Source organism: Pelodiscus sinensis, chromosome 1, assembly GCF_049634645.1.
Source record: "Pelodiscus sinensis isolate JC-2024 chromosome 1, ASM4963464v1, whole genome shotgun sequence".
Lineage (NCBI taxonomy): Eukaryota > Metazoa > Chordata > Testudines > Trionychidae > Pelodiscus > Pelodiscus sinensis.
This window is the reverse complement of record NC_134711.1, coordinates 108,846,581-108,867,627: the sequence shown is the minus strand read 5'-3', so window position 1 is coordinate 108,867,627 and position 21,047 is coordinate 108,846,581. Positions and strand designations below refer to the sequence as shown.

Genomic DNA, 21,047 nt, shown 5'->3' with positions numbered 1-21,047 from the left:
ACTGACCAATATGCACTGAATGCCTCCAACTCACTGAAATTTAGCACTTTTCCTCGGCAGGTCACCTTCTAAAAACAGCAACACAATTTAACAAAAACACTTTGAAATAGTTTTAGAGACCTGGTCATGGAAGACTCCCTGCATGCACTTGATTAAAAGGAACGGGCACCAAAATTCAAGTATTTGTTTAGAAAAAAGCAATTTTAAGGACACTCATTTTAACCTCTGCAATCTTGCTAATGTATCTAAGTTACAATTAATTATCTCCTTTGTCCCTGGATGAAATAAAGTTTGTTTGCTCTATGTGCATGACCAACTACTGATCTGTGTGCCAGTATTCAATATTGACAAGGACAGAGATCCTGCCACATATGCATCTGCTCAGGGAAAAGACTGGTTCCCAAATGGAAGAACGCAAAGGCTGCGAAGAACTGCATCTGCCACAGAAGGTTCTCACAAACCCTTCCTCATGGCTTTTATAGATAAATTAAACCCAAAAGCAGCAGTATGACAAAGGCAAGCTGCCTAACACTGAACTTCTAGAGAACACACTTACTAAATTGGGAAGTTGTTTTGTCCTACATATTTCGGACTCAGAAATAACTTAAAGCAGGAAGTTTTATGTAGCTTATAAAAGGGAACATACAGGTAGGTAGCCTTTCTTTGTAGAATCCCCAGTTCTTGAAATGCCTTAAGTCCCTTCCCCCACATTTGTCCAAGTGAGGCAGATGTGGTCTCCACGAGAACAAAGGCATATGGATCTAACCTTTCTTACAAATGCTTTTCTACACAGTGAGTGCTGAATAAAACCCCTCCTCCCTCTCCTAGCCACACAACAGCACAGCATGTGATTGTTAAAAAACCAGCTGACAGGCACAGAGAACACAGAATACAGCAGGGGGCCAACGCTTTCCTGCAAAGCAGCTTCCAGACAAATAGCTAGGTCAAACTCAAAGGCGTCCAGTTACAATGCAAGCAGCCTTCTCTCAGAGCTTTTCCTGCTAAGTTTCAGACTAGTTTTTGGGTGGGAGGTGAAAAGCAGCAGCAGTAAAGAACCATGACTTTGCCGTATGTTGCTGACCTTCCGGGTAGGTGCTGCCTACTCAAAGCTAAATAAGATCACTGAGGCTCTTCTTAGGCTCTTCTTTTAGAACATACCCATATGCTTATCTATATGTAAGCTGTGCATGTGCAATTGTTTTCTTTATTGTTCAGCAAAGAGTTTAACAACTTCAGGATGCAGACCAGTGCTGGCTCCGGAGTCCAGAAATGAGTTCCTTACCCACAGTTTAGGTCTCCATATCATACAAGGGACATGGAATGGACAGGTGTTTGGGGCTGTACATTCCAAAATTCTTCACAAAGCAAAAACTGTCATATTACTTCATATTATCAACACTGAAGCTAGCTATTTGCCTCAACAAGTAACAAATCTCCATATGAAGTGTGCACTGTGTATTATTGCCAGGAATAGCCAATGGAGGCAGTAGTTCTAATGTTGCTATGTTATTTCAGATGTGCAGGAGAGAGTCCCAGTAAGCATGCTTTGATAGAACCACAGCTTTTTCCTGTTCTCTAAAATAGTTACCTTTACCAACAAGTGTTGGTGTGTAAAACTTAAATAGAGAAATGAGAATGCAAGAAATTGTAAGAATCTAGGACAAGAAGATCTGGATGCATCTGAGATCTTTTGTTTCTTTTTTATAAGAAGACATATGCCAATTTACATATACTGCAATAGCATCTACAATCACATTGGGCTAGGCTTTGTACAAATGTAACAAGATAGTTCCTTGCCAAAAAGTTTACAATAAAAAGACAACATGGAAAATACAGCAAACCAGATTTGTAACAAAAAAAGCCAAATGCCAACTACCAGAGAAAACAGATGGAAAAAATAAAAATAATTAATCTGTTTGAACAAAGCAAGACAGTTGCATGTAAAATGATGAATATGAAAAAATCAAAAGGCACAATTAAGTTATGAATACTGACACCAACAGCTTGCTGTTAATGTCCTTGCTGCCAAGTTTTGCACTGGGAGGCTTAAACCAGATCCCCTTTTCACGCTGACTCCAGTAAATACTATCCCAATCTTCTGCCAAGATAATGCAAGGCGCAAGTTTGCATTTGGTAGCAAAACACTTGGGCCTAGTTCCAAAGACAGTAGTGTCTGTAACTGAAATAGGCTTGGAGAACAGACTTTTCATTCTCAGGGGGGAAAGAAAGGGAGCGATCACTCACCATCAACATCTTTTAGTGTTTGACATTTTCTGCATGCAAATGTTTGGATGCCATGTTACCTTTCTGTTTAGGTAGGACCAAGGATTTTAACACTTCATGTAAACTACTTCATATGCCTCATGATCTTCCCCCTGCCCTGCCAAGAGCACACTTTGCTGGAGCAGTGGGTGGCTGTTTTCTGTAGTGTGTTTATGGCATAGACTCCTAATTGAAGCCTGTAAAGCAGCCACATTTAGTTCAATATCTGTATCTACTAAGCATTATGTGTTTATATACTGCAGCTAGAGAGGACACCCAGTTTGGTAAATCAGTTCAGGCCTTATTTAATGAGGACTCTTTTCCACATCCATCTTTTTTCCTTCATACTGCTGATTAAACTGTCTCAGGAGTGTGAATACGCAGATGACCCAAAGAAAGGATTGTCCTAGCTTACTTGTAACCAAGGTTCTTCAAGACAGACTTTGCGTAGTCACATTCCTTGCCCTCCTTCGCCTTTTTGGAAGAGTCTTAACTATTCCTAGATTTGTATTAACAGGGAAGGAACCACTGCAGCCAGAGCCAGACCTAGGCATTTTAGCACCTGGGGAGAGGAAGCATATTTGCCCTCTCCTGGTTATTCCATCCTTTTTCTATTTCTGCGGCTCTACACTCTGGACAGCTGCCCTGCTCACCCTACCTTGGTTATGGCCCTGACTGCTGACACATTCCCTCTTATAGCCCTGTCCCCAAAGTATATGTGAACACTGAGAAGAGGGTCTTGGAGAGGACATAAATGCTCTAATAGGCAGTACTAGAAGGCAGCTGCACTGTTCAGTAACAATAGTTAGTACACTTACAGGTAAGTAATCTTCATTTATTGCTACAGTTGAGTGTTAAACTGTATTGTTTGTTCACCTTTGACCTTCTCATCCATATTCTACTTGCTGACAGCTGATCTGCTTCTCTAAAACCTCCCTGAACCCAAGGAGCATGCATGCACGCACATTTGCCACCTCACTCGTAGGAGGAAATTCTGTCAAACCCAGAACTAGCAGTACTGAGTCCTGATAGAATTGTATTTTTCAACAGTCTTAGCTAGGTAACTGACAGCTAAAAATGCTTAAGTAATACTGTTGGAGAGCAAGGATTATTTCTCCCAAATCATCACACACTCATTCTTGTCGAAGGATCCATTTCTTGCCTTTGAAATATAGTATATTGAGCCTCTTTAGAAGTACCAAACCCTGACAAATAAAATCCTCAGATTTTCCTAGCAATTCTAATCTTCAGTATTCAAACTTTTTAAAATTTCTTTGAGCCTCTGCAGGTAGCACTAAAATATATCACTTTACAAATAGATGACTAGAAAAAATACAAATGAGTGTACTGAACTTCATATTCTATGGAAAATATGACATTAATGTTAGTGCATTGTGGTTTAAAATAAAATGAATGGTAACCAAACATGCCAATAATATTTATGCCACTACATACTGTATTTTAAGTGTTCAGTTTTTATACTACAGTAAAACCTGTGTTATCCAGCATGCACAGGAATTAGGTCGTGCCAGTTTTCTGAAAATTCTGGATATCTTTTGGGGGGGGGGGGGGGAGAGAAAAAGCAGTGTGGGGCCTACTGGGGGGGAGCGGTGTGGGGGCCAGGATGTGGCCTACTGGGGGGGGCACAAGTCATAGAGGGGGCAAGATGCAGCCTGGTGAGGGGGAGTGGAAGCCAGTGGGCGGAGATGGCTGGGGCAGCCTGCCGGGGGGAAGGAGGGAGCCGCGAGGGGGCTAACCTGCCGGGAGGGCCAGAAGGCACGGTGTGTGTGGGGGGGAAAAGGGGGGCTGCCAGGGCAGCCACAAGCTACAGGGATGCCGGGCTGCTGGGAGTTGTGTGGGGGGGGGGCTGATCTGCTGGGGAGAAGGCCAGGAGGCACTGGGGGAGAGGGGGAGGCTGAGTGGCCATGAGCCCTGGAGGGCAGAGCTGCGGGGGGCGGGGCCTGGATGCGGCCTGGCATCAGGTGGCCATTCGCCCCTCCCCCAAGTACATGCTGCACACACGCCCGGCTTAAAGCGCCAGTTCCCTCCCCCGTTCCCGGCTTGGAAATTTGGCGGTATCTAAGGTTTTCCGGCTAGTTAAGTGCCAGATAGCAAAAGTTTTACTGTAAATACAAGAATTGATAATCATGCTAAGTACTATTATAACCTTATTTGACTTTTTATACCTGAAGCTTCAGTTAGTCCTCACTCTATCACACTGCTTTTTCATTAATTACAGCAGTTCAGAACACATGTACACTCCGTGATATACTTCCCTTTTCAGAGAATGTCCATCTCACTCAATCCCATGTAGTCTTCAGTTGCATTGTGGGAATATGCAGTTGCACTCTCCATATTTTGTATGTTTTCTTGTTGTGTATGTAGAGTAGTGACCTGATACCTAAATCTTGTGGCCAGTTAATGACAGTGAAAATGATAGTTCAGTTGTAGAGAGAGAGAGAGTGGGCACTGAGCAAATCAAGGCTTTTCTACAAGCCTTCTCCTTTTCTTCCTTCTTTGCAACTTACTTTCTCCCTTTCTAGTTTAGAAAAAGCATTCTTTAGCAGGTGCTTCCTTCCTAGATCGCCTGGCTTTTGAGTCTCCCCTCCCCCTTTCTTTTTTAGTTTTCTGTATAATCTGGATTGTCTTTGTTTCCCTGCTGTACTTCTGGCAGAGATAGCTCCTAAAGAAATGCCTCTTGCTGTGGCTTTGTTGAACCGATACAATCAAACACATTTGACTTTTTTTATAACCTGATGAATGGGCTTTTTATACAGCCCTAAAAACCTGTGCTTGACTTTCTGCTTTTGTATTTTAATCCTCCATTGACAGAAAGTGAACAAAGAACCATTTTCTTTGCATGTATTCTAACCACCACAGTCCTTTGTACTGTTGAGTGATGTTTTCTTTCTTTTGGCTGAGCTGTCCTGCGTAGCTGTACTGTGAAGCATGGAAGTGCCTCAGTGAAATGGGGACCCCTTGCTCTGAAAGATCTGGTAGGCTGTGATGGAGAAAATGATGCACTGACAATTCTGTAAGTGGGTAGAGGGAATCCTGGAGAATGTCCAGATAGAGCATGTCTCAAGGACTGGGGCTGAGACTTCTCAATGCAACTAGTCTGACCTTTTGAAAAAGGTTGAAGTGTCAGCATATTGCTACAAGAATCTGCTCAGTACTTAGAATACAAAATGGTTTAGGTTGTAAGGAAAAGGGAAAGAATTGATTTTTTAAAAAGGAAAGATTAAAACTTGAGCCTGAAGGTGGAAAAAAGGTTGGGATAATCTTGCTTTATTTTGCTACCCAATTGCTTCATCTTTTTGGATTTGGAGCTCAGTACCAAGGCTGATAATTTGGAAACAGAAGGTTCACCGAAATACAAAAGTCCCAGAGCTGATTTGGGCCTCTTATCAGTCTTTTCAGGAGTCTCAGGGCTCTCTCGAAATAACTGTGTCTTAACAGCATCTGTTATTTCAAAATAGCGCTATTTCGAAGTACAGGCAGTCCCCGGATTACGTACAAGATAGGGACTGTAGGTTTGTTCTTAAGTTGAATCTGTATGTAAGTCGGAACTGGCGTCAGCTGCTGCTGAAACTGATCAGTTTCAACCGCGGCTGAATCTGGATGCCAGTTCTGACTTACATACAGATTAAACTTAAGAAACCCAGGCGTCCCCAAGTCAGCTGCTGCTGAAACTGATCTGCGGCTGATTCCAGGAAGCCTGGGGCAGAGCAACTCTGCCTCCGGCTTCCTGTAGTCAGCCGCTAGTCAGTTTCAGCAGCGGCTGACTTGGGGACGCCGGGGGCAGAGCAGCTGGGGTGCTGCTGGGTTGCTCAAGTAGCGCGGCTCCTCGGCGCTACTGGAGCAACCCAGCAGCACCTCAGCTGCTCTGCCCCAGGCGTCCTGATTCAGCCGCTGCTGAAACTGAAACCAGAGAAGCTGGGATGCTGCCAGGTTGGTCCGGAGCGGCGCTGCGGGACCAACCCAGCAGCCCTCAGCTGCTGTACCCCAGGGGTAGGCAAGAAAAGCCTGGTCTGCTGGAGGGGAGGGCACTAGCTGCACCCCCCCCCCCTCAGCAGACCAGGGAGACGGGGGTGGCGGGACCGCCCAAGTCCTCCACGGCTTTGCTCCGTCTCCCTGGTCTGCTGACCTGGGAGACACGGAGCAAAGCCGCAGAGCATGCGGGCAGCGGGACAGTCCAGGCGCGCTTGGGCTGTCCCGCTGCGGCCGTGCTCCACGGCTTTGCTCCCCGTCTCCCTGGTCTGCAGGGAGACGGGGAGCAAAGCCTTGGCGCATGCCCGCAGCGGGACAGCACAGGCGCGCTTGGGCTGTCCCGCTGCGGGCATACTCCAAGGCTTTGCTCTCCGTCTCCCTGCAGACCAGGGAGACGGGGAGCAGCTATTCTCGCCCCGGAGGACGGGGGCGGCGGACCACGGCGCATCTGGGCGTCCAACCGCTCCCGTCCTCCGGGGCGAGAAAAGCCCCGTTCGTAACTGCGGATCCGACATAAGTCAGATCCGCGTAACTCGGGGACTGCCTGTAGTGCCATAACACGATTATGCAAATGAAGCACGAGATAGTTAAATCCCAGCTTCATTTGCAATTTCAAATGTCTTCATTTACCTCCCTCTCTTAAAAAAGAGTGCAAGTGTAGACGTACCCTCAGAAACCTCAGACCTGGTGGTTTTAACAGGCAAGACTTGTAGTAGAAGAGTCTCCTTTCTAGCTCATGACATATAAGTCCCACAGACAGAGCAATGAGAAAGAGGAGTGACCTTCTCAGTCACTTTAGCACATCTCAAAAGTGTGAATACGTAGGGGACACCCAAACGGGAAATTTATTCTGTAGCTACAAGCAGAACTTGTGAAACTGCATGATTTTGTCTGGTCACAAATACATCTGTGTTCAGGTATCCTCTCAAACGGTCAAGATCTCATCTACCACCTATTTCTTTAACAACTATTTGTGCAACTCATTACCTCTGTCCTCAGATGATCTGCCTGGCTGTTGTCTTTGCATGCAAAGACATAGAACAATTAGGATAAATGTTGTATCAAACAATATACAATCCCACAACACAACTGACTCTGCAAGTTGGGAAGAGCAGATCCCTCCCTGTTTCCTGACTTAATCCATCACCATTATATTATCCAACAATTTTTACTATGCTTCTTTCTTCCCGTGATACTTATATACAGGTTTTCTTTTATCTTGAAAATTAGTAACAATTTATTGAAACACTTAAAAAAAAAAAAAAAAAAAAAAAGCCCTGAAACCCCAACTTCTCCTCCCAGGCTGTGATTAGGATTACAGTGCCTGTAGGATGCTGTTATGCATGGTCAGTGCCTCCTTGGTGCGGCAAAGGCTAACTCCGGCCTGCTATGACTTTAAAGAGGTAAAGCTGGATTTCATTTGTTGGGGTGTGGGATTTTTTTTTAAACCAACAACTATGAAATCATCACACTAAACCCACAACTTTTTAAAGTTTACTGAGACTGCACCATGATTTTTGAAAGAAAAGCAGAGAGAAATAACAAGCGCTAATAATTAAACACTAAAAAACAATTTATATGCTACTAGCGATCACTGCAACATTAACACCCGACATAGAGGACGCTGTGAAAGTAAGTCAGCTTACACACACGCAACCTTTTATCGGTGTCAAGACAAACAAATGTATCTAAGTCCATCTCCACAATGGCAGGCAGAATGTTATTTATCTTATAGACCCAGAGTCTTAAGAGTTCTCATGAAATACCCCAAATACTTTCTAAGGTGATAAACAATTGCTAAAAATGTCTGTATAGTGAACACTTCGCTTATTTGCAATTGTTTCAAAGGACAATGAGCACTGCTGTTTTCCACTCTTGTTGCAGGGATATTTTAAGATGAATTCAGAAAGCCTCTTCAGCTAACTTTGTACCAACAGTCAAACTGTAACCTAGCAGCAGACTGAATTATGCTTCTGAACACACCCAATGTAAGCCAGAGCATTTTTGTTTACAAAGATTATTGGCAAGGCACAGTGTTGCTAACAGGCTGATTTTTCTACACTATTCAAAGTGTTCCCCATCTTCCAAGGATAATGAAGTACTGTGAGTCCTCACACAGTTACACAGCTGTTAAAGCACAAAATGGAGCTGCAGTTATAGATCTTCCTGGACATTACAGAATCTTTAGCTTATGAGGAAGACATTCTCCAAACATGGACCAATTCACTTGGACAGAACATATAACTTAGTTCCACATATTTGATGGGCAAGAAGTTTGCCTATATGCTTGTTCTTAGAGCATTCTGCCTTTGTTTCCCCACTCCCATCCTTTCTCATGAATGCTACAAATTTCACACACATTTCTACTTCATGCTCTGAGTAGAGACTTTTAAAAACTAAGATTATGGACTCTTAAGCACCTACTGGGACTTTCAAAAGCACCCAGGTGCCAAAAACTTATAATATCAGTCCCATTTTACCAAAGGGCCTAAATACCTTATAAAATCTATCCCTAAATTCATACACTCCAGAACAATTATGCAACACGTAAGAGTCAAGCCTCATTTATCTTGAGTCATTTACAGAGTTTCAAGATACCCAACTTACCTTTTGAAAGTTCACGGATAAAGTTGGCTCCTCTAAGAGGAGTCCCTCATCAGAGTGGCCATTATCATGATTTGACAGTCCTGCATTGTCGGGCATGTGTCCTTTCCTGAGCCGTAGGCCTGGCTCTGGAATACAGGTGTTATCGAGATTCGTTGTTCCGTTCATGAGACTCTGGGGGCTCTCTTGGAGTTTGCTTCCTCTTATGGGATGGGTTTTGAAGATAATGTGTTGTCCCTGAAAAAGCAGAGTTTACATAATTGACATCAGAAAGATTCTAGAAAGTTGGTTAGGCACATGACACATTGTTACCTGCATGGAAATGTATCCAATTGGTGCCCATGCCCTGTCTGTACTATCTGTGGCACCTCTTATTAGATAAGATTTCCATTTCTACTCACAATGACCAATACTTCTTAACTATCTCCCTTGCTCAGACGTCCTTTAAAGGTGACAGAAGGAATGTTTTCTTCAAAAGTACTAGTTACTACATGCCCCAATATGACAGCCAGTTCACAACATAAAACAGGAAGTGTTTAATAAATCTTTCTGCTTTTGAAACAAATGTCAAACATGGATATTATGGAAGTTTTTTATCTCATCTGTACTTTTAGACAGCTAAGCCACCATCAAGGACATACTATAGAATGTTCCTTGGCACATGGCAGGCTGCATTATAAAACAGAATTACAGCTTGTTTACATTAGACTTTCCGTCTCTTATACCAACACTGTGGCAACTCCACAAGTAGAAGTAATTGCCTCTCCACTAGGCTTGGGTGGCCATTAGTGTTTTTAACACCACATTCTATTTGTTAGTCTCAAGGTGCCATGACACTGCTCATTGTTTTTAAAGTGACAGACTAACACAGCTATGCCTCTTATTCTATAGACTTGATCAATAAAAACAATGGTAGGAGTGCCTCTTGACATGTTTACAATAGCACCTCCCTAATAACTATCATTAGAACTGCACCAGTACTCAAGCAAGTGGAACAAAAAAAATAAGTCTTAAAAGGCATGTCTTTGTCATAGCCAAAGTTGCCACTCTTTTCTAGTCACCCAAGAGTAGTTTTCTATCCCCTTATGACAGTTAAGAACCATTCTGGAAGTGAATTTTCACTCATGTGCTGCTGCAAATATATTTTGGGAAACTTGAATACAAATGCATTAAATTAGCAGGAAATTCTCTAATTCAAGTTAACTGACTTCGAGCCTTCCATTACTCAAGGATTGTTATCTGTTGTAGGAGATGAACAGCAACTACCACCAATTTGGTACTAGACACGTCAAGATTCAACAGAACAGGTTGATCCATAAACAATTATTAGTAATTTAGGAATGCTAAAAGACATTAACATTTAAAGAATTCTGAGATGAAGAGGTCTTCATTTTACAAACATTGAAGGTACTACTACTAATCACTACAGTAACATCTAAGCACTTAACATACACAATTACAATCACAAGCAGATATAGTAAGAATCAGTTGACTAGATACAAGGTGTCCAATAAAAGACATTACCTCATCCACTTTGTGTCTCTAATATCCTGTTAGAATACTGCTGCTAGAATACTGCATTAGAACAACCCTTGTAAGTTATAAACAAAAACTACATTAAAAGAAATAGTTACAAAGCTGTGCCTGTTTTAGGAAATGAATCAAAATACTACCTAAACTACATTACAGAAAGAAGCCTAAAATGATCTATTTGGACAAAGCTCCCCTTAATTAAGAATCACTGAGAAAACATTTTAAAAGGCTAGCATTATACATAGCCCACAACATGTTAAGAACTATGATCATCAACATCTCGTTCCTGAGGGTGACCCTAAAACGTTAGAAAATTGTACAAACCTAGTGAAGATAATAGGTTCAAGCAAAAATAAAATAATCATGTAAGCAAGAACTCCAATTTTAGATGCCAGTTTAGTAGGATTGAAATTCTGCCTGCTCCTGCCCTAGGCAAAGCAACAAGTTCTCCACATGCTGGCTTGGGATACTATTTATAAGCAAGCATGTAACCAGCAAGTAAAATGGTTGGCTCTAAAAAGTATGTGTGAACACACTATGGTTAATATTCAGATATCATGGCAGCTGACATGCTTAGCTTTTCTTACAGTGCTAGGCTTGTCTATGTTACAGGTCTGGCAGTGTGCACTGGAACCCCAAACCATGCCTGTGTAACTTATTTGTCTGGTCCTCCTTTCTCTGAGCAGTAGAGCTCCCATTGCACCTTGTCCCACACAAGATGGCCCTGTGTAAGTGTGCGCCCTTCCGGTACTATTTGCAACGCTGCTGTCACAGCATCTCTTAGTGCCTGTATGTGGCATTGCAACAGATGCTCCTCAGATTTTCCTGTGCCACCTTTGGTCTATTTCAGCCATTTGTGCGACCCAGCCCATCAACAAATTCAGGTAGCAGCCAACCCTTTGCAATGCCTTAGAGTCCTTAACTTCAAGTCCAACAAAGAACAAAGCAATGGAATCTTGACCCCACTGGACTGAGCTTGTAGCCTTTTTTTCAAGGTAGCCCCAAATTCTGACCATCTTAACATCAGCCCCCAGCTCCTGAGTTTTACTTTAACAAACAGGAGAGTGTCACTCTCCATCTATCTAGGGCAGAGGTGGGCAAGAGGCCGTTAGCAGGCTGGATGTGGCCCACTAAGCCACCGGATCTGACCCGTGGCTGCCTCTCTAGGACCCTTAAGCACAGCAGAGCTGCCACAGCTTTAAATGTGGCTGCTCTGTTCTGCCCCCCAGCAAAATTTCTCAGCTCCCACTGGCCACTTCCCAAACAATAGGATCTGAGAAATTTTGCTGGTGGCACGAGCAGTCAATGAAGCTCCCACCCCCACGCCACTGTGAGAAGAGCCACGTGGAGCAGCTTGCGACTGCAGCCTTCAGCAGGATTGTTGGCTGGAAGCTGCCCAGGTAAGCACCTCCCAGCCAGAACCTGCCTCTGGCACCTCCACCTCCTCTACCCTCCCAACTACCTGCCCTAGGCCCCCACCCAAACTCTCTATATCCCTTTTCCCAGGTCACAACTCCCTCCCAGACCCTGCACTCCTCTCTGGCACCCACACCATCTCCTTGATCCTGCACCCCAATCTCTTGCCCTAGGTCACCACCCAAACCCTCTGTACCCCCTCACCGAGGTCACCACTCCCTCCCAGACCCTTTACCCCTCTTCCCAAAGTCACTCCCCCCAGACCAGAATCCTCGCCTGCACCCATACCCCCTTCTGTACTCTGCACCCTAACCCTCTGCCCCAGATCCTCTGCACCCTAACCCTCTGCCCCAGATCACAATCCCCTCCTTTACCCAAACTCCCTCTCAGACTCCACACCACGTCCCTTACCCCAAGTTTCCTTCTGCATCCACCCTCTGTCCCAGACCTCACATCACCACGGTAGAAATGTGGCTCTTGACCACTTGCCAAAACCTTGGAGTGGCCCCCCATTAAAAGTTATTGCCTACCCCGATCTAGGGTTTCAAGTAAACAGCAGTACCTAATAAGCTTCTGGCTAGACAAATTTCCAGCTCAGCATTTCACCTTCAGACACCTCTCATCTGCATCTCCTCCCTGGTCCCCCTTCTAGTTGCCCTTTGCTCTTTCCTTTATAAAGACCCTCCTCCCTACCTCCCCCCCCCCGCCCCCCGAATTGGGTTTGATCACCAGTTAGGCCTAGCACCGTTTCAGGCACAGTTCGTTAAACTAACTAGACTCTAACCTGTTCATCACTTCTGTGGGAGTATACACCTCATCACAGACAATTAACTCCTTCATTAGGGTACTATGAGAAGGCTGCTCAGATACCCTAACAAACATGGCTACCTATACCAGGCATGTCCAAAGTCCGGCCCGCGGGCCAATTGCGGCCCATGTTCCGGTTTAATACGGCCCCACAGGTAATTTGGCAATATCTATCTTTTATGGCACCCAACGAATCCATATGTATGAGATGAATACATTGTAAAATCTCAGTTAATGTCAGTTGGTCTAAATCAGTTATAAATATATTTGGACACAACATGTATACTTGGTGTTATGTTCCTGTTCATATTTTTTGAACTTAAAAGTTGACAGACAACCTTTATTACCAATAATATGTAATGTACTTTACAATGTTCCTGACATATATTTCAGCTTCCTGGATTTTTTTTTCATCTGGCCTTCAGATATGAAAGGCAGAGTGATTTAACACCTGTTTAGATTTGTCATCCATGTGACAAAATGAAAAGTATGCTGTTTGCAATAAACTTTGCATAAAATAGTTAATTTGCATTTAATTTTAATGGTTCAAAGAATGTCAGGCAAAATGGTCGGCCCTCACGCATGTTCACTTCATCAAATCTGGCCCTCTTTGAAAAAAGTTTGGACACCTCTGACCTATACGGATTGGTTTGAATACTTATCTGATTGACACATAGCTGTTGCACGGGCTCATACTTAACACAGTAGAGACAAGATTGCTACAGAAATACTTTTATCTTTAGAACAGTCCTTTCCAGATTTGTTTTGTAGTTGCTTAATAGAAAATGCTGTAGTTAAGATGACAGAACAGGTTGTTATAATTCCCTTCTGCCTGCTTTTTGTTCTAATTCTGAAGCTGCTTCTTTGGGCCTGAAGTTTTCCAATTTTTTTCCAGCCAGGAAATAAAGATCTCTTTTGTGGAAAGTTTGCAAAAAATGTTTTCAAATGCTTTGGGTTGAGGCAAGGTATACTTTATCCCACAGAAAAAACAGATTAACTTTGGAAAGTGGCATGTAAACAGCATTCAGGAGGTGGGTCAATTACTTAATATGGAAGGAGCACAGAGAACAGAAGTATCCAGTGTTTTCTTGCTTCATTCTTCACTAAGAAGTTTAATTGTGACCACAGGCTTAACACAGTTAATTAACATTAACAACAAGGGGAAAAGAACACAGACCAAAATAGGAAGAGTGGGTAACAGACTGTTTAGATAAATTAGCTGTAATCAAGCTGGCAAGACCTGATGAAGTGCACCTTTGTAATTAAGCAACTACATCAAGGGTGGAGAATCTGCAGCCAGCAGGTTAGATCCAGTCCTCCAGTTAATTTGATCCAGCCTGCAGCACTGAGACTTGCCATGGGCTGGAAGCCCTGAGAGTTGGCTACACCTGCTTACGGGGCTGGAACTACAAGGACCCGCTCACCCAGTTGCAGGGAGAAGCTAATTTAGCAGCTCACCTGGTTGCAGGGAGAAGCTAGTTTAGCTGTTTGCATCCCCTAAATGCAGGGATGCCAACAGACAATCAGGGAAGGAACAGGGAATCTCTGAGAACATCTGTGCCACCCTACCCCCACAACTCCCACTGGCCAGGAGCAGTGGCTATTGGAAGCAGCTGCAAGGGCAGGAGTGCTGCTGTGGCAGCTTCTGAGAGTGGCAAAGGATCAGGGTGGGAGGAGGGAGCCTGCCTTAGCCCCACTAACTAGGAGCTGCCTGAAGTAAGTGGCACCCAGTTGAAACGGATATCCCTCACCCCACACATCTGAACTCAGTCCTGAGCCCCCTCCTATAGCTCACACCCCCATCCCAAAGTCCTACCCTGTCCAAGGTCAGAACCTCCTCCACATCCTAACCCTCCTTCACCTTCATTCTCCCTGCTCCAGCCATGAGCCTGCTCACACACTCCAGACTCCTTAGCCCCAGGCTGGAGTCCTTCCCATACCCTAAACCTCATTTCTGGACCCACCCCAGAACAAAGCGGAAACTCCAAGCCTTCACGCTCCCCTGTAGGGCTGTTTGGCTGCAACTGATTTTTGTTGTGGGTCAGTGGCCCCTCAAGAGAAAAGAGGTTCTCTGCTCCTGAACTAGACAAAGCAATGGCTGAATCATTAGCAATTACCTTCAGAAGACAGGTAGTGAAGTCTCAGAGGGTTGGAGAAGGACAAACATACTACTGAGCCTCAAAAAAGTGAGGAAGGAGGATCCAGGGAATTACCGACTACCAGCAGATTTACCCAACATTGCTTGAGTCCTTAATTCAATTAAGGTTGGGGGGGGGGGGGAGATAAAATGAAAATGTACATGCTTCATTTAAATAATTACTCTGGGGCGGGGCTGGGAAGGAAGAGTTCAGTATGCAGGCTGCCCCAGAAGAGAGGACTACTGTACTCCACAGGGATGTTAGTGTAATTGAACAGCCTGTAAGCACATGAAATCTTATTGTTTACACGACTATTCAATAGTTCCCAGGGGCAGGGCCAGCAGCCAGTGTGCTCCAGGCACCTCCCCCAGGGAGCCTCCCCACCACCACCACTCCACGCTACTGCTTCTGTACCAGCATCCCCTATCTGCAGGGAGTCCAAGCTCCCTGTGGACAGAGGCTGCTGCTGATGGGACAGGGTGCGGGGGGGAGGGGGAGATGCTGCTGCGAAGAGAGGTGGCCTGGGCTGGCGGTGGACAGAGGCTAGTCCCTGGCAGCAGCCCCTGTCCACAGGGGTCTTAGCACCTTGCAGACAGATGCTGGAGCAGCCTCTGTCTGCAGGGAGCTCGGACCCCCGCATAGACAGGGCTGCTGCCAGGGATCAGCCTCTTGCTATGCCTTCAATTTTTTGACCAGTCCTATATGATATTCTCATAAGCTAACTAGGAAAATGGGGTCTAGATTAAATTGAAAAACTATACTTGAACTTAAACAAATGGTCGTTAGCACTTTATAGACTAAACAAAACATGTAGATGGTATCATGAGCTTTCATGGGCACTGCCCACTTCTTCAGATGACCGGAGTTTTATTTAAATAGTATTTATCACTGGTAGTTTTCTGTCACACTACAAAGACACATCAAGTGATGTTTTTCACAGGTCTGTCCAGGATCTGGTAATACTCAAAGTTTGCATTAAGAGCTTGAATGATTTTCAGATTACACCAAACTGTGAAGGCTTGCAAGCACTTTGGAGATTAGTTTGAAATCAGCAAGATGCAATTCAGTTAAAAACAAGGCAAAGTTCTACACTTAGGAAGAGAAAAAACAAATGCACAACTACAAAATGGGGAATCAGAGGCAAGGCAGTATACTGCTGAAATGGATATGGGGTTATGGATCACAAACTGAATGAGTTAACAGAAACACTGCCATGAAAAGTCAAGCTTCATTCTGGGATGTATTAATATGGTGTCTCATCCGTAAGGAATGGGTGTTAGTTGTCCTGCTCTACTCAACAGGCTTCAGATGGAGTACTGTGCCCAGTCTGGGCATCACATAAGAAGAATTTGAATAAATAAAAATGGAGAGGTTAGAAAATATGACGTATAAGGAAAGGTTGAAGGAACTGGGCATGTTTAGCGTAAAGATGACCGTTACCTATTCGGTAACTGGTGTGCTTAGAAATGTGTTGCTTGCATCCATTCTAAGTTAGGTGGGTATGCTTGCCACATGCATTGATGCTGAAAGTTTTTTCCATTAGCAGTATCCACAGAATTGCGGCTCTGGCAACCCTTGGAATGGCACCATCATGGTACAGGATAAGGAAAACCATGTGCTTCTCACACCCTCAGTTCCTTCTTGCCAGAAACTCTGACAGGGGAAAAGGAGGCCAGGCCATGGAATGGACATGAGTAATCATCTCAAAGATCACCCATAATTGATTGTCTTTTTCTTTGAGTGCTTGTTCACGTCCTTTCCAAGTCAGGTGACTTTCAAACAGTATCCATAGGAGGAGGATAGGTGTTTAGGGATGAGCTGATCGTAGCAGAGTACTGCCAAAGCCAGCGTTCTCTCTAGCTTGCTGAAAAAGGGCACAGCTCTCAGCAGGTGAGCACCAGTGAAATGATCCCTAAGATGGCAAGCAGAGCTGCACAAGTGGGGACTAAGGGTGTGGTCCCAAGCCAGGCTTATCCCTAAACTTGGGAGCTATGATAGGTGGTGTGGGTGAGACCAGAAAGGCCTTAAGGGTCTGTGGGGTAGAAGGCATTTCCAGATTCTGGTGCTAGGGACTATAGGAGGGCTACCCTGCTCAACCGAAGCTGACGCCCAACTCCCATTTAGAGGAGATGAGCCACCCTTTGTCGGTCTAGGCTTACTTATTGCCCTCTCCTTGCCCTTGAAAGCAACAGGCCATCCTCCTCTGATCTTCTTCCTGATGGACAGTGCCAGGGAACTTTGCTGTTCCAATGCACTCCGCACTGTGGCCATGTGTGTGCAAAGTCTGAGTCAGGCCGCTCTAGTGCCCGTGCCAATGCTGAAGCACCTTTAGCAGGGGTGGGCAACAGAGCCTCCACAGGCTGGATCCAGCCCACCAAGCTGGTTGATCTAGCCCATGGCCACCCTGCCACTCCCCCACCCCCAGGCCAATCTAGACCTGGGGACAGGGGAGCACGCAAAGTCTCCTCCCCCTGCTAGGGGCATGTGGCGCTTAAAGTGAACCACCAGCTGAAACAGCTGGCGGTTCTTTCTAGGCACCAGGGGAGGGCAAAGCCATGACACACTCCCCCACCCACAGGCCAATCAGGGTCTGTGGGCAGGTGAGCACAGGAATTGTCCTGGTCCCAACCCCTCCCCTGAAGCTCTGCCCCTTCTAGGGTTGCCCGGGGCCACTTCAAAATTCTGTGAAGTGGCCCCCTTCCAAAATTATTGCCCATCCCAGCCTTTAGTCTAATGCCCTGCTCCTTTCTTGTGAAGCATTTGAAACTATAAATGTGATAATGTAAGTATCCCCCAGGCAGCACAAGCAGCTAGTATAGGGGTCATTGACTGGTATAGGCTTCTTACACTGGTTACAGTTCTTAAACCCCAGGGATTGAAGCATGCCCCATCCTGAGGCTAAGTCCTGTTAGAGACACTCTAAATATCAGACTGAACTAAGGGAACTCTAACTACAAGAAGAAAATTATTTTCAACAACACTGTTCACAGGTAGGAACTAGAAGAGGGATTGCCAAAGCACCATCACTGGCGGTAAGAAGGAATTGAGAGTGAAAGGGAAGCACAGCACTCCTTATACCATATCATGTTGACACCATTCCAGGGGTCACCAGAGCCACTTCCGTATGGACATTGCTATGGGAAACACCACATACACTGGTGTTGGAAGTGAGCACATACCTCCAACCTGGAGTAAACATGAGCAAACAGTAAGGCTGTATCTACACTGGCGCGATCTGGTGCAAAAGCGGCCGCTCTTGCGCAAAAACTTGCTGCCTGTCTACACTGGCCGTGTGTTCTTGCGCAAGTAAACTGACGTTCTAATGTATAAAATCAGGGCTTCTTGTGCCAGAACTTGATGCTCCCGCTCAGGAATAAGCCCTCTTGCGCAAGAGCTCTTCCAGAAGAGGCCAGTGTAGACAGGCAACATGAATTTCTTGCGCAAGAAAGCCCTACGGTCAAAATGGCCATCAGAGCTTTTTTTCAGAAGAGAGCGTCTACACTGGCATGGATGCTCTTGCGCAAAAGCACATGCCAGTGTAGACACTCTCTTCTGGAAGAGTTTTTGCAGAAGAACTCTACCGCAAAAGAGTTTTTGCGTGAGAACGCACCAGTGTAGACATAGCCTAAAAGTAAAGACTGAAGGAACATAAGTCTTCAAGAACGGAAAATGTTAGAAAATAATTAATCACTGTCCTCTTTATATCACCACCCAGGGTAGGATAAGTAGTAACTAGCTTAGTTTGCACCAAGGGAAATTTAGGTGAACTTATTTGTTCAAAAGAGTTTCTAAATACAAGAATCACAGCACTGCGACAGGTTTCTTAGAGAGGCTGCAGTGCCCCCATATTTGGAGATTTAAGACCAAGTTAGGCCCTGCTTGTCTATGTATATTCAATATTTCCTCAGCACAGCATCCAGCCCTACATTTGTACAATTCTATGTCCACAGTAAAGTTACAAAGATTAGGTAAAGAAGGTTCCCATACTTGTCTGTGTAAAGCTGGGTATATGGTGCCTATCCTTTTGTAAGTGAGGAAAAAGAGCAGAGAAAAAAAAAAGAGGAAGAACAAAACCAGGCCGATTAGATTAAAAACAAACTAAAATCTATTTGGTAGACAGAGCTAAAAATAAAAAAAAAATAAAAAAAATCACCTTCCTAATAGGACTTCTCCATGTGAGCAACTGCTAGTTGCCATATGAATATTTGATGACTAATTGGAAAGAAAGGGGGCTACAGTCATGAATAGGAAGGACAAATGAGTCTTAAACCAGAGTATCCACTACCAGAGTATTTGAGAGCCCCCAAAAATATATTTAAGTTTCTGAAAAGTAAACCTGAACAATAGCATGCGTTTAGTAGGCCATAGTTAAAATACTGCTCCCCCTCCCCCTTTATAATGTTACAATGCACACACTCGTTGCCAAGCCAGACAGACACAGAAAATAGGGAGATAAATGTCTCAAAACACATGGAAACAGCTTCCAAAAACTGAAGTGTTTTAATGTTAGGAACAGGGGAGAGCATGGCTGTCAACAGACTGTAGAACTCAAGTACACAGCTTCTGCAATTTTTTGCTCATTCCTCACTGACATTCCATTTAAAGAAAAAGATTTGCAGTTGCCATGATACAATCCCTAGAAGATAAAACCCTTCTTATTGACTTATTCAGATACCATGGCAATAGTCACAGTAAAAGAACCTACACAAAAAACTAATGAGCTTCTTTAACAGTTAACCTAGCTTCAGAAAACTGTCTACAGTCAAAGAGCAACAAAGATATGACCTCCAAAGATTAACTGGACTTTTTCAAACTCTGTCTAAACTAATATTTAGCTAAGTTTATTACACAGCTAATGACATGCCAGGCTCCACCTATGGAGCGTAAACACACAACATGGTTAATACTCCTGTAATAACTATGATCAGGGCTTGACAAACCCCGGCGAGAGCTACTCGCCAGCCCCGCACCGCACATGCACCATACCGGCACTGCACATGCGCGAAGCGCCGGTGAATGGGAGCATGGAGCAACTGGCTGAAATGTGGCGAGTAGATTCAGCGGTTTGTCGAGCCCTGACTATGATAAGCTAACATGTCACCTTTAGCAATAGTCTTGCCTGGTACATGTTTGCTTTCCTGTAACCAGGACAAAAATGCAGTGTATTTCAGACCCCTTAAGCAACTGACCCAGACTTGTACATTTAGCAGACCACACCCCATATCTAGAATGGATGCAAGTATTATGACAAAGATATTTATATCAATACAGTTTATTCCCACTAATAAGCAGTCACTACCTGGTCTCAGGCAACTGAATTCAGCTACTGAATCCTACTTAATGCTTAGGTCTAGGCAGTGATAAACAGTTTCTAGCTGAGGGGTGGGGGGGCGGTTCAGGCATACTTGCAAGTGCAGACACTGACATACTTTTTGTCTGTGGGATCTCACCCACAATGGTTGGCCATGTCAACTCTGGAACCAGTGCCATAGCCCTCTTGAAGTCCAGTTGCTTAGACACATTCCCCCCTCAACGCCACCTGGTAGTGAGAGCTGGGAAAGAGTGGCAGTAAAACAAAGAACACAGGGCTTAAGCTTGCTCTATACTTAGGGCCCTACCAAATTCATGGCAATGAAAAATGTATTAGGGACTGTGAAATCTGGTCTTGTGCCCTTTTACCCTATACATTACAGATTTCATGAGGGAGAGAAGTATTTTGCAAATCAGAGGCCCTGACCCAAATGGGAGTTGTAAGGAGATCACAGGGTTATTTTGGGGACTGAGGTATTGCCACCCTTGCTTCTGTGCTGCCTTCAGAGCTGGGTAGCTAGAGAGAAGCTGCTGTTGGCCGTGCACCAAGCTTTGAAGGCAGTGATCTGCCTACAGCATTGCAGATGTTGTTCCATACCAGGCCATCCTTTCTTCTGAGCTGCTGCTGGCAGTGCCTCGGCTTTTGGAGCTGGGAGCCTGGGCAGCAGCTGCCACTCTTCTGCTGTCCAGCTCTGAAGGCATTACTGCCCCTCAATAACTCAGAAGAAGGGGTTGCAGTATCGCAAGCCTCCACACACAGGAACTTTGCAACTCTCGCCACAACTCCCTTTTTTGATCTGAACCTCCTACAATTACAAAGTCAGGAAATTTCAGAGTTAAGTAGCTGAAGTCATTAAATGTATTATTTTTAAAATCTTGTAATCATGAAATTGACAAAAATGGACTGGGTTTGGTAGGTCCCTATCTACACTTAAAACTTATGTTGATATATCTATAGTACTCAAGCACATAAGAGATCATAGAAAA

General features: G+C 44.5%; 1 protein-coding gene across 6 annotated transcripts in view; it reads right to left on the bottom strand.

Moving 5' to 3' along the window:
- Positions 1-21,047, bottom strand: part of ADIPOR2 (adiponectin receptor 2) — a 78,876-nt gene that overhangs the window by 26,119 nt on the left and 31,710 nt on the right. For 5 of the 6 annotated variants that reach the window (XM_075941199.1, XM_025190906.2, XM_075941210.1 and 2 more), the window contains one exon: positions 8,860-9,093. In XM_075941199.1, the coding sequence (XP_075797314.1) occupies positions 8,860-9,093 (234 nt within the window). Of the gene's footprint in view, positions 1-8,859; positions 9,094-10,713; positions 10,738-21,047 lie in introns of those variants that run through there. The other variant, XM_075941220.1, reaches the window with a different exon arrangement.